The sequence below is a fragment of the Rhinatrema bivittatum genome, chromosome 8 (genome assembly GCF_901001135.1).
Source record: "Rhinatrema bivittatum chromosome 8, aRhiBiv1.1, whole genome shotgun sequence".
Classification (NCBI taxonomy): domain Eukaryota; kingdom Metazoa; phylum Chordata; class Amphibia; order Gymnophiona; family Rhinatrematidae; genus Rhinatrema; species Rhinatrema bivittatum.
Window position 1 is genome coordinate 160,755,195 of NC_042622.1, and position 14,312 is coordinate 160,769,506.

General features: G+C 43.8%; 1 protein-coding gene across 3 annotated transcripts in view; it reads right to left on the reverse strand.

Moving 5' to 3' along the window:
- The window catches only part of MYO1C (myosin IC), a 256,955-nt gene that overhangs the window by 70,825 nt on the left and 171,818 nt on the right, over positions 1-14,312 (reverse strand). For all 3 annotated transcript variants that reach the window (XM_029614574.1, XM_029614576.1, XM_029614575.1), the window contains exons 15-20: positions 12,363-12,457; positions 10,451-10,497; positions 7,477-7,557; positions 7,126-7,231; positions 6,270-6,387; positions 1,992-2,105 (exon numbers count right to left, since the gene is read on the reverse strand). In XM_029614574.1, coding sequence (XP_029470434.1) covers positions 1,992-2,105; positions 6,270-6,387; positions 7,126-7,231; positions 7,477-7,557; positions 10,451-10,497; positions 12,363-12,457 — 561 coding nt within the window. The remainder of the gene's footprint in view (positions 1-1,991; positions 2,106-6,269; positions 6,388-7,125; positions 7,232-7,476; positions 7,558-10,450; positions 10,498-12,362; positions 12,458-14,312) is intronic.

Below are 14,312 nucleotides of genomic sequence, written 5' to 3' on the forward strand. Positions count from 1 at the left end.
GACGTTATATGCTTGATTGTATGTACACGTGTGGGTGTGTACATGTTTTTTCCCTTCATTTTAATTTTATTTAAATAATTTATACTGACGTTTAGGAATTTTATACCATTTTTTCTTTTAAATGTATTACCCTGATCCTATTAGTTAATTGTGATGGTATTACTTATTTGTGTAATGCTGTTCTAACACTGTCATCCACTTTGGGGCTCTCTGGTTTGATTACGCAGAATACTGAATTTCAACAAATACATAAGTAAAGTCAGAGCTATAGGGAAGCAATCCTTAATGTCCACTTTCTTAATGAGCACTATGCATGGGCATTTTCACATCCTTTCCTAAGTGTCCTACAGGAGAGAGTCACCATCTCCTTGAGTGAATGCAGGTATTTTAGGAAACCAATTATTGGGCTTTCCTGAGATTGCTGAATCAAGTGGGCCAGCCCTAGTCATCTTCTAAATGTATTTATTTTAAAAACATTTATATGCCACTCCTTCCAAAAATCATTCAGTGCAGATTAGAGACTTATACATACATACACACATTGAAAAATAAATGCAGAAAGGAAATGTTCTCCCACGGGGAATGATTTCTTGCTGGTTGTAGAGAGAACTTTAAAGGGAGGTCGAGAGAGGAATTATCATCATCATTACTCTTGACAGACAAGTCCGGGTTAGACTCTAAAGATTCCATAGACTTTGAATCCTCAGAAGCTTGAGGAGAAATCAAAGAGAGCCGTCTTGGGCATTGGTTTAATAGAAAATCTATTTGGAATCAAGGTGGTCATCAGTGCAATACGATCAAGCTTGCAACAAGCACAGAAAACAATTGGATCAACACTTCCAGGGCAGAGAAGTTGACACACTTCCAGGGTAGGGAAGTTGACACACATACACCCTGAGATGCCTGTGTGTATGTGTTTCTATGTCCCCAACACATCAATCAAATCCATATGTGATCAACATTTCTGTCTTTCATCTGAATGTCAGAAACAGAAATAGGTAGGCATGAAGGCTAGGCAATTCTTCAGGTGTAGCCATTTTGGCGTGCAAGGCACCTCCATCACATCCAAGTACTGCATCAATGAAGAATACCTGTGCCTGAGGCTTGGTGACCATCTGTTTCAACTCAAGATTTGAGTCTTTCGAGCCCTGGTGACTCGAGTAGGTGAAGGAGGTCCTTTTTCCAGGACCAAGGCACTGAAATGGCCGAGTCCTGCTTTGATGAGGCTAGACCACTAATCTAATTATGGTCAGCTCCCTGGGCTCGCCTTGGACTTAAAGGCCAGATTTGAACTAGACTTACTTATTATTGAGCAGGAAAGCACAAAGCTTACCCCTACTAGGCCTGAACATTCTCAATGATATCTTTAAGGAGAAGCCACACAAAGAGATGTCTCTGACTTGCCCCAGACTTGCAATACCCAGTGTAGCACCTCGTGCAACCACATCCGACACCTCTTCAGGTGATTGGCTCACTTTTTGGCCATGGTACATTACAAAATCAAAAAATGACCAAAATTGTAAAAGTTGCAGATGCATCAATTTGGGGGTAGAGGGGAGGAGAATAAGACACGTGCACCAAATATTGGTCAGCATAAGCAAAGATGTGACTCATGAGCCAATCAGTTTCAGGCCAAGAGAAAGGAAATAGAAAAGAAGTGAAATGGATTGAGAGGAAGAAAAAAACAGCCAAACCTCACTAAAAACATGCTGAAAAGTAAATAAATCTGTGAAAAGTAACAGATGGTTGAAAATGAGAGTTGCAGTTGATGCAAGAAGAAATGTTGAAGATTATTATAATAAACAGAGACTGGCGGCAGCCCGGCAGAACATACTCCTAAAATAACCCTTAGTTGTCTGACGGTTAGGAAACAGATGGATGTACAAGAAGTGGACCGTGCACTGGCACAAATTACTGATGTAAGGAAGAACTAAATAAATGGGAGGTGTGTAAGGGAATATATGTGAGGAGAAGGATCCAAATTCACTCACCTGCCCATTTTGAACTCATCTGGTCTATAATTTAGGCACTTCACCAGCACTCCCACTCCATCAATTGCTCGTCCATCCCAGTTTGGCCAAGTCTCTGGACATAGTGATTTATACCTGAAGTCATAACAGGAAACATTTTTCAGAATTAAAAAAAATGTAGGCATTTTTTATTACCTGCCAATTCCTTTCCCATTACCTCTCATATTAGACTGTACTCCGTATGCTGCTTTTTAGGCATTATAAGCCAATCTTTATGGAACGGACTTCTCTCAAGATCAGCAATATCACCTGAGCCCATCTCCTCTGCCCACACGAACTAGTCATATCTGCAATCCCTATTGCTCCCTCACAGATCTTCTGCGTTTATCCCAAGTTTTCTTAAATCCATTTACTAACCTGGTCTCAACCACTTCCACAGGGAGGCAGTTCTATACATCCACTACCCTCTCTCAGGCCGATGCAATACCGTGCCCTGGCTGCAGCGCACGGCTCAACACGGTATTGGACATGCATTTTGGACACATGTCCATAATCCTCGATGCAAAACAGGGGTCAGGGCGTCCAAGACATGCATCCAGTAGAGCATGTAGCTATTAGTGCTCATCACATGTAAATTCAAGTTGATGAGGCTATTAGCTATTTCCCCTGATGCAAAAAAAAAAAAAAAAAAAAGTGTGCCCAACATGCACATTGTTACTCTCCAAAATGAACACCTTCCCCGGAGCAGGCGTTCGTTCTTAAGGAGCCCAAAAAGTGTACAGAAAAGCAGAAAATACAGCTTTTCTGTATTTCCCCTGACTTAATATTGCGGCGATATAAAGTCAGAGGAACAAAAAGGATAACTGTCAAAAAGAAATGTGTGCTGGTCAGGTTAGGAAAAGGGACGTGTGCAGGATAGGGAAAACAGACGCTTGTAAAATTGAGTGTCCGTTTTCCTAACCCGCTGACAGCCACCTCTCTCCTGGGCGCCCACTGCCAAGGAGGCATTAAAGGGTTGATGGACGCACAATTTTATAACATGCGCGCGCCGGCGCACACGTTATAAAATCGGCAGATCTCACGCACATGCACGCCGAATTTTGTAATCCGCGCGCGCATGTGCGGGTAGATTTTAGTTAGTTTCGCACAGCGACGCATCGCAGCCTTCCCCAGTTCTCTCCCAGTCTGCTCCAATTAAGGAGCAGACTGGGAGGAAACTTACCTACCCCCTTATCCTAGCCTCTCTTCCCCTTCCCCTCTCCTCCCCAATCCCCTAAACCGCCTTACCTTGTTGCTGCTCCTCTGGAGCAGAAGCAACTTGCGCACGCCAGCTGACTGCCGGCGCGCAGTTCCCCGGTGTTGCGTCAGTCGGTCCTAGACGGCTTCGCCCCATTTGCCTCACCTTGCTCACGGCTCCTCCCGCTTACCTTGCAAGCCGCCCTCTCCGGCGTCCCCGGAACGGCTATGGTGCTGCCTCCCGCCATGCTCCTCCCAAGGGCCTACTAGGGCACGCATGCTACCCTCATCTTTATTCCAACATTGGTGCGAACCTCGGAGGCGTTCCCCTCATGTGACGTCACGGCATCCGGGTATTTAGCCTGCCCTTACTTGCTAGCTAGTTGAGTTAGCAACGCAGGGTCTCGGTCGGTCAATGCTACTCTGCCGCTTCCTTGCTGCCGCTGGAAGTTCTCTCTCTGCCCTTCGGGGTATTGCTAACCTGGGTACCCGCTCTTCGGGGGCCCTCTGCTTTATTTCAGGTGCCTTACAGGGGTCAGGTACTCGCTCCTCGAGAGCCTGATCTCCCTGCCTCGGTGCCTGTACCATCTACTTCAGCCTGGTGGAATTGCCAACCTACAGCTACCATCTAGTGAGTAATCTATCAATCTGTCTCATCTACAGCATTGCCTTGCTGGGAAACCTACACCGGAATTCCCCTATACCAACGGGGTGAGAAGGGTCCCCTCTGCAGAGGGTCCCGAGACTGCTACATCCAGACTACCTCACTACTGCCACCTCTGGTGGTATTCATCAAGCTGTACAATAAAAGATCAAATTCTGTGTTTGTGCGTCCTGAGTCCAGCCCAGTACTGTGGCTCCCCACGGGGCCCCTCCCCGTGGGCGTGGTCATCTGCCACAGTACCCCAAAATCCACCTAAACACCACTTAACCCTAACACCCGGCAGAGCGGCAATTGGCCACCTCCAGCCCCGCCACCTTTTCAGGCCCCGGCACTTAATTGCGTACTGGGGTTTATGAGCGTGGCCGGGCCCCTTTGAAAATTGGCCTGGCGCACGTAAGGCCCGGGATTTATGCACACCGGGGTTTAAAAATGTACTCTTAAGGGCGCCAAATTTCCCCTAGCGCTTTCTTTTTACCATGGCAGCTCCTATGCATATTGCATCAGATGCCCCAAAGAGGTCGATCAGCACGCATTAGGAGAGTGAGCACTCAATCATGAGCGCCTGTTTTACATGCGCCGATATTGCATTGGCCTGTCTGTAAAGAAATACTTCTTTAGAATATACTTCAGTCTGTCCCCTTTTAGCGTCAAAACATGACCCCTCAATTCTAAGGCCTCCTTTCTTTTGAGAGGCCCACCCTACTGTGCATGGAAACCTTGGAGGTTTAAATGTATGCATCATAGCTCCCCTATTTCAGCTTTCATCTAGGGTATGCATGTTTAGATCTTTAAGTCTGTCCCCATATGCTTTACACTGATCATTTTAGTTGCCACCCTCTGGACCGACTCCATCCTGCTTTTCTTTCATGTTTAGAAGTATTTCACCCCCTATGTAATACCACTCCCTTGAGTTTTTTGCAGCCCAAATGCATGACTGCATTTTTTAGTATTAAATCTTAACTGCCAGAGACTCTAGTCTAGACCATTCCTCAAGCTTGACTAGATACCATATCATACTTCCCAGAAGTAAGCTTACGTGGCAGGGGATCTGGGTGTATGCCCAGGAACACAAGTATTTACGCGCACATCTTTTGGCCACGCCCCAAAATGCCCAGGTCCTGCCCAGACCATCCCCGCCCCCTTTTGAAAACTTTTGAGATGTGCGCGCGCAGGAGATGTGCGGGCATCTGAGCGGCTTTTAAAATTTGGTGGGCACGTGCAAGCTCTAGTTGTGCACCTACCTCCCAATTTTGGTGCACGATGGGCTTTTAAAACTCACTTCTCTACACTAATAAAATATCCGTAGAGGATATTTCCAAGCACAAAGATAATTCTCCAAAAAGTCAGGTCTCTAGTCGAAATGAAAGACCACGTCCAAATAAAACTTCTAATGAGTCAGAACTGCCTTGCCTGGAAATAGGTCTCCCTCTGTTTTGCAGCTGTATATAATCTCAGATTCTGATAATGTTCATTTATAGAATAGGATAAAGCAAGAATGATGAAACACAAATTGTTATATTCATCAAGTGGTTCTGACCCTGGGATTTATATGCAAATTGACTCTGACATGAAGAAATCCTCTTCTGGGTCTCCATTTTAAAGGAAGCACAGTATTGCTCATTCGGCCAGTCAGTCTGCTAAGTACAACTAACCAACTAAAGAGAGCCAGCGAAGGACAGACAGATAGCTAATGAATATAAGGCTAAGTTTAGACAGGCAACCCCAGCCACACAAATAGAAATCCTTCAATTAAATGGTCAAATTCTGACAAGCGAACCTTAGGGAAAGTTTCAGCTGAAAACCTGGCCAGTTGGCATATATCCTCCCCCATCTTGTCACTATTGCTCCACAAGGGGAAGAGAAACTTGGTGCTGGCTCTGCCGAGAGATTGCTTTTTCAATAACAAGCTGGCCGGTTATTTTTGGTGGTGTGAGAAACTATCACATTTTAACACCAGCCCCCGCTGCCACAGATGAGAACGATTCAAGAGTTACTGCCACCGATCCTGAGCAAGGACACCTGGGATCTGTCACAATCCCATAAGCAGCAAAAAAGATAAAATAACATTTTTTTAAAATTTTATTTATTTAATGGCATTTATATACCGACGTACGTTTAAAATGCCAGTTTAACCTATTTAATTTAAACATCTGAGCAGTCAAGATCATTTCCTCAATGTGAAAGTAAACCCTTTTGCAGTTCTTTTTTTTTTTTTTTGAGAATCAGAGTGAAGGAGGGCTTTTCAGCACTAGGTCTGGAGAGCTGCAGGTTTCTCAGGGCTCTCTATGGAGCCAGAGACACAGCATAAAGCAGGGTGTAGTAAAGGCTAAGTAAGAAGATCAGATGTGCCTGCTATCGGCTTCAGTTGCTGAGTACAATTTCTGAAAGAGTGACCCTACCTTTGTAAAAAGATTTCATATTTCCGCCGGTATGCAAACCCAGCACGACGCACTCGTAGATTTTCCATTAGTCCCAAGTATTTCACTTGATGTCGGATCAGAACCTCATCAAAGCGTCCTATAAATCATAGAAAGGGAGGCTAGAGTTAATGCTTTTCAGGAGCAATAACCATTACATATTCTCTGCCAGGGTTAGCCCTGGTCACCTCTTACCAGCTCTCCCTATGCAGTATCACTTTGCACCCTGCTATCTTCCCTCCATCATCACCTTTCCCTGTAATGTCACATAGTCCTGTTACCAGCTCTCTCTGCACAGATCACTATCCTGCATCCCCATCATCCTGTGCCACTCACTGCATCAGTGTCCCTGCACCAGCACCGCAATCTGCCACAGTGTCACCAGAGTCATGGAACAAGTTGGTTTTTTTTTGGTTTTTTTTAAATAAGCTTCACCAGCTCCCTGTTGCTTTCCAAGAATAGAGGGAGAGTGCGCTGTCAGCAGATCCTCCTATGGGACCCACCAAGGGAATAAAGTCACTGGGGACCACTTGGTGGGAAGTCTGACTCCCAACTAAGTTGGTTCCCAAGAGGAAAGGGAGAATCAATCTCAATAGGGCCATCACCCGGAAGATCCCCATCACTCAGCCTATGCTCCACTGGGCACCTCAAAGTAAAGCCTTCCCAGGAACGGCCAGCTTGTAACAAGTCTGCATTGTCTGCTGGAGACAAAGAAATACTTAAGCTATCTATCCACTGTCTTCATCTGCTGGCTCAGGAACAGGACCCGCTTGTCTGGACTGGTCTGACATGAAAACAGCAAAGACACGCTAAGGAAGGACAGAAGGAAAGACTTTACCAGCCTGCTTGGCATCATTAGGTTTGATACATCGAATATATGAAGGCTCTTTTGACACCAGAATCTCCATTAATTGGGACAGACTGTTCTTAAACTGAGTCACTGCCTGGAGCAGAAAAGAAAAGGAAAAGAAACATACAAGTTAGTCAGTTATCATAGTCAAAAAAAAAAAAACGAACAAATGGGAGAGATTAACAGAAAGGGAAAAATGGTTAAGAAAGCAAAAGCAAGGAGAAAGACTGAGAATCAGAGGGAAATATGAGTATTTTTCCTCAGCAATTTTCCTTGTTCTCAGAAGCACTCTATTGGTCTTTGCAGTGATTCGTAATATCAAGAAAAGCTTGTTCTTACAGTTTCAGGCCTCTTCTTGTCCGTCAGTTCTGTCCTGTCAAAGCACTGGTTAATAATTGAATTCTCAGTGTCGCACATGGCCTGTAAAGGGACAGTAGGTGTTTATCTGTTAGAATTAAAGAGGTTTCTCTCCCTAGCTCAATCATGTCCTTAATAGTAGTATTACAAATTGCACAGCACCATTATTCTACGTATAATATTTACTAAGGGATTCATACAACTGAATAGAGATATCTGGGGTTTTTTTATTGCATTATAAGCCCAATTCTGATCCCTTTGATATCATCAGTGGCTTCCTCCTATTTAAGGCTGGCCTGGGCCCTTCATTGATGCCTCAGCAGCAGGACTCCTCATGTGCTTCTAGCCTCAGTCCATGATACTTTTGTTCTGTGCTCCTGAGTTCTTGTCTTGTTCCTCAGTTCCTGCTCCTGGTGTTACTGTCTCTACGTCTTCAGCTTGCCGAGTTTATCGGCAGCCATTTTCATTATTGGCAGACGGCCAGTTATGAAAACAGAGGCCAAGTTTACCGGCGTCGGTCTTCATAACTTGGCAGTCTGCAGAGTTTTTTTTTTTTTTTTAACTTTAAAAAAAGAAGTACAGAAAAGCAGTTTTTTCTGCTTTTCTGTACTTTTTTACCTGTGCTGAGACGCACATTTATCTTTTTGCATGCGGAGTGAATGAGTAATAGGCTCATTCACATGCATTTGCATGTAATGAGCGCTATCTCATTCACTCCGCATCGGACACACGTTAAATAGGTGCTAATCCCCCTATTGCATCGGCCCCCTCAGTGCTTGGAAAAAACTGAAAGCTCCAGAGACCCCACTAATTCTCAGCCAGGAACTCTGGAGCCTTAAAAGCAGGCCTGGCAACTACCAGAGCAAAAGCCACTATCACGGTACTTCTGCTGGCTAGAGATAGTAAAGCTTCTGAACGAAAATCAGCTGCTCAGCCTGTCAGAAACTATACCAGCTGAAGCCAGTGATAATCACTGCTTAAGCTGGAATGGTGCTGTGGTGGGATGGCTGTATTTTTGTCAGCCACAGTGGCCTGTTTGATCCTCTTGCCTCTGACACTAAGATCAAACACATAATGATCCATCTATGCCAAGAAATAATCCGTATTCATTTTTTTCAGCTGCAGACAAAACAAAACTATGGGCAAAAAATTGGTTTCAGATAATTATACAAGAGGGGCCCCTCTATCTGATTTATGGCAGGACAATCCATAGTCAGGGCTATTCTAAGTATAACATCAAACCCAGCTGGCACACCAGCGCCATCTTTCCCTCACTTGTTCTTGCTTACTACTGTTTACTTGCTCTCCCATTCCTCCCCTAATAGACAAGCCTAACTCTTCGCCTTAGCCTTTGGTCTTGCTTCTTCTATCTTCCCAAGAATGCTTTTAACATCCTTTTTTGAAGTGTGTGTGTGTCTGTGTAGTAAGGACACAAAAGCACAAGAAGCCAGTATCCTGCAGACTCCCGTTCTTACAAGATCCGGTACTTCAAGACACAAAGCAGTAACCCCCAGTAACCTCCTTCTCTCCTGACAGGACCCACTACTTAAGAAAACACACACAGACACAGACACACACACACACTCCGAGTCAGCACACAATAGATACCAGGATTATTATTGATGCTAGGTTAAGTTCCAGAAAGCAAGGCAGAATCCACAGATATAGCAAAGACAATAGCTGCAATGATAATAATGTAGTTCAAATACTTTTCTTATGGTTAGGGAAGCTGCTGCTTCTGTCATTAAGGATTCTCTCTCACTGTCTGTCCCTCTGCCATTTATTTATTTAGATTTTTATATTCCGCTTGTCGGCTCTTCAAAGCATATTACATTCAGGTACTGTAGGTATTTCCCTATCCCCAGAGGGCTTACAATCTTTGGCCTAGATTCATCAAAATGCTATAAATTTCGCATGAATAATGCCCGCGATAAGGAAAAGGGGTGTGGCTATGATAATTTTACAGTTACCACACCGGGCGCTATCTTATCGCTTCGCATAGGTATTTTATCGCAATGCACATTAAATGTATTATACCTGCCAGATTTTCACTTCGCAGGATACCATCAAGCTAGGGCGAGAGAACAATGTAGAAATCTCATCTTTGTGAGACTTTCCTCACTCCAAATGACATCCAATCTTCACCGAGATGAACTGTGCTGTTCATACGAATCATTCTGCATGTCAAACTGGCCCCTAAACCACCACCAAAATCTCACCTCGAGCTATTAGCTGGCCCTCCTTTAGTGGTTATAAATAGTTGAATACTGTGAAGGCCACCCCAGAGGCTCTCTCTCTACTCCACTCCACTCCTCTCCCAAGCCCAGAAATGGCCGACATGCAATTTGCAATCTTTATCGCAAATTGAGTTTATGGCTGTTTCGGGCATATTGCACAGCTTAATACCAGGAAAAAAGGTGTAGTTATTTCCAGCGTTAAAAATATGCAATAACATGCATTATGCTATTGCACGGTGCGATATTGCCTCCCATTTTAATTAATCCCGCCCAAACACATGATTTATGGCGTTAACACCTTACCGTGAGCATTAATGCCATAACGCATTTTGACGAATGACCCTGTAATTTTGTACCTGAGGCAATGGAGGGTAAAGGTCACAAGAAGCAACAGTGGGTCTTGAATCCTGGTCTCCCCGGTTCACAGCCCACCCGCTCTAAGCACTAGGCTACTCCTCCACTCCTGCCTCATGTTATACTCTTTCATCTGCATATTTTGAGAAATGTATGCAATTTTCCCAACACGCAGTCTTGCAATTCTAACTCTCTCACCACAGATCCTGCACATCTGGTGTTTACCTCTTATGTTCTCATAGTTGTTACTGTCATGTGATGTTCGTGCAAGAACGCTGAATCTACCACTAAAGGCTTAGCTTCTGATTACATCCTTAGCCGGAGTAGTCAGACTCACGTTAAGTAATTCCATTACATATACTCACCTCCTTCAAATTTCGAAAAAGGAGATCATTATTTTTATCCAGAAAACCTATAATGGGGGGAGGGAGAAGGATGAAACAACATTAATTCTGTCAATTTCTTAGCTGAATACAAAAATCATACTTCACTAGAACCTTTAAAACCAGGAATGAGAAAATTTCTAACTATACTGGGAAATGTATCACTTTTAGGCATTCTCATACAAATAAAGCAAAAACACCTTATGTGCAGATCATGTCTCCTGTGTGTCTGTCACCATGGTGCCTCGTATCAGAGGCCACATGGTGACAGACACACACTTGGAGGATGAAACGATATTACGGTAGTCACACGTCTTGAATTTTAGCGCTGCTGGGGTTGAGGATCTGTAGTCAGAACCAGCGACAGGCATACTTGGAAACTTCCGAGTTGTGGTCACCCTGAGATTTACTATTGATTAGCCTGGGGGGGGGGGGGGAGCAGAAGGAATAAATGCTTGATCAACTTTTTCTGTTCCACTACCTCCCTGCTAATCCACGCTCACTCTTTCCACCACTACTTTCCCCCATCCAGGGACGATCCCAGGATTCTTTCCTTTCCTCCCCTCCCTGACTCCAGCACTCGCTTTACTCCCAACACTATCCCTGTAAGTCACAGCTCCCTGACCTGTGCACCTTCACTCTACCATCGGCTGCTTCCCAAGTCCTGGAATCACAGATGCAGACTGAGTTGTGTCTATTGCAGCACCTCCTCACATGCTGCCTGAAGCGTGTGTGTGCTCCAGGCTTATCTCTTCTCTTCTGTTCTCTGCAGGCTTACTGAAGGGGAGTGGCTGGAGCAGTAAACAGAGAAGCCCAGAACTTTTTAGTGTTTCCCAGGAGACTCGAGTATTGAGACAAGTAGGACTGGAAACCTGCAGCCTTGGAAGCAAATTAAAGCTGGTGGCACTAGGAGCAAGCAGAAGAGAAGAAGAGATGGCAGAATGTCACAGCTACAGGGAAAACTACATCCCTGCTGCTGGGACAATGGGGGGAAAAGACTTTGAGAAAGCAGGCTTAAGCATTGGCGAGGCATGTCAGCAAAGCAAAAAAAAACCGAGGCATGGCCTTTTTAATCTCGCTCTTTGAATGCAATGCTCTACCCGCTGGCAGGGGAGGCATAACCCACTTGTCTGGATTGGTATGGCAAGATCTTAAGGCCATATAGATGTAAGCCATGTAAGGTGGTGGCTCCAGAAAAACAAATGCACATTGGAGTACCTCCTTTACCACTCCTGTCCCTGATCTACTGACTGCAAGAACAGTAAGTGGGAAATATAATCACTCTGAGGCTTACACTCCACTTGTCTCAATACACACACAAACCTGCAGATATTAATTCCCAGCTCACTAAATATGCCCAGATTTAAAAATACACAGGATAAATTAAAGAGGGGACAAATAAAGCTTTCAGACATTTAAAAAAAAAAAAAAAAGAGATTTACTTCTTGCCTCCTTTCTGTTTGCCCTTATTCCCAAAATTTGAAGAAAAGAAAAAGCAAGCCAAGTGATTTTAGCCTGGTAAATAAGGGTGTCGTGTCATTTTATTGTTAATCGCCAAGCTTGTGTTACAGATTGACGGTATATAAATAAACATTAATAAATGAAAGAGGATAAAAATTGTGGATAACCTGGAAAGAATTGCAGATAAAGTTTCATAACCACCCCCTATCTTAAGTCTCCCCTAACGATCCCTCTGATTTTTTGTGGGTTATGTGCACAAAAGGTTCTTGTGTACAATGTAGTGTATACATTTGTGCACGGTGCTTTCTGAAACACTATTCTATTTTCCTTTCTTTGCGCATGCTATTTTCCTGTGTACGCTTGTTTCACAACCTGCGTGCTGCATACGTTCTCAGTTTACAGGGAACATTGTCCACAACCCCTTGAGTATTACCTGCAACACTGTAGTTAACCTCTCCAGCATAATGTATCAGGCGGAATTCATCCCGGCCCACACATTTTCGGGTCTTCTGATCAGCCAGTTTATGCCTGGAAAAAAATATAAAGAAAACTTGAGTAATGTTGTAAAGAAACCTGTTTCTGAACTAAACAAGGCTGCTTACTGGTGAACAGGTCTGGCACACTTCCATTTTCTTCAGCCAGGGCTATACAGTGATCAAAATGATGAGTACAATTGTACCACACATACAAGGGTTCCATTCACAGCAGAAAGTCACATAACATTAGGGGCAGAGAGATTAAAATAACCAAATTAATAGAAAAAAACACAAAGGTGGTGAGAGCAAGAATTGTTACCAATTTCCTTTCCATTAATTAATTCTTACAATAGTCAGAATCTATGGATAACTGGCATTCGGGGAGTTTAGAAGGCAAGTTTGCTTACCTGTAAACAGGGTTCTTGATAAGATGAATTACCCATTATGCATGGGTGATGTCATCAGACAGTGCCCACACATATCTAGTTCTTAGAGCTCAGTATAGACTTTACTGAACATGGGTAGGCGTTCCCATGTGTACGCTGCCTCTTGAGCCCCTCAGTTTCTTCCTGAGCTTAATTTTAGTGAGGTAGCCGATTTCAGGGAGGGAGGGAGGTGGGTATTAAGAATGGCTAATTTATCCTGTCTACGGAGAACCCTGTTTATAGGTATGCATTGCTTTCTCTGTGGACAAGCAAGCATGAATTAGCCATTATGGGTGGGGAATCCTAAGCTGAGGGTTGCCCTGTAGAGCATCTACTTAAAGACAAACCATCTCCATTATTAGAAGAGCGGACTACCAGATGAACAAGCAGTACAGAACTGCCTGCGCAAAGTTACAGTCCAAATAGCAGTGGAATGTGAAGCAAGCACAGACAATTAAGTAGCAGCTTTGCAAATGTCTTCTAAAGTTTTCGCCCCAAGAAGAACCACTGATAGATTGCATAATCTCTAAGGCAGTCAGCCAACTGGACAAAGTTTGTTTGGCAACTGCCCTTCCCAATCTATTGTGATGAAAGGATATGAACAGTTGAGAAGCTTGATGGTGAGGTTGAGTCCTCTTTAGGGCATATGCTGGTGAAAATTACATTCACCTCGTGGCATATGTGATCTTGAAAACAATACAGGCAGCACGATACGTTTGATTAAAGTGAAACGCAGGTACCACTTTCAGAAGGAAATGGGGGAGGGTTCGTAAAACCTCCCTATTATGAAAAACTGAAGATATGGTGAATATGAAACCAGAGCTTGTGGTTCACTTACTCTTGGTGCCAAAGTGATGGCCACAAGAAACGCTTTCCAGGTGAGAAAATTCAAGTCCATGGACTTGAGTGGCTCGAAAGAAGGTTTCATTAGTTTAGCTAGGACCACACGGAGGTCCCAAAGCACTGGAGGTTTACTGACCAGAGGTCTGGAAAGACACAGTCCTTTCATTAATTTGGTTACCAAAGGGTGCAGAAAGCCATTTCCACCTGTTGGTAATACACTTTAATGGCGTTGAGATGAACCTTGACTGAAGAGGTGCTAAGGCCTAAAAACAGTTTCCAACAGTGGCCAATCCAATCATAAGTAACAGGTAGGATCCCAAAAGGTCAAAAGATTCCATGATGCATCCCAGGGATAAGAAGGATTTCCCCAAGTCCACCTTAATAATGGTTTATGGGCTTTTCTTCCAGGAACTTGTCCAAACTTTTTTAAACTCAGCTACACTAACAGCATTCACCATATCCTTCGGCAACAAATTCTGTATATGTTGAGTAAACACATTTTCTATTTGTTTTATTTATTTATATACAAACATTTCTTGTCCACCACATTACCAATTTCTGTTTATGGAGGATGTCTTAAACATATCACCCAGTAACTTCATTGAATGTCCCCTAGTCTTTGTACTTTTTGAAAGAGTA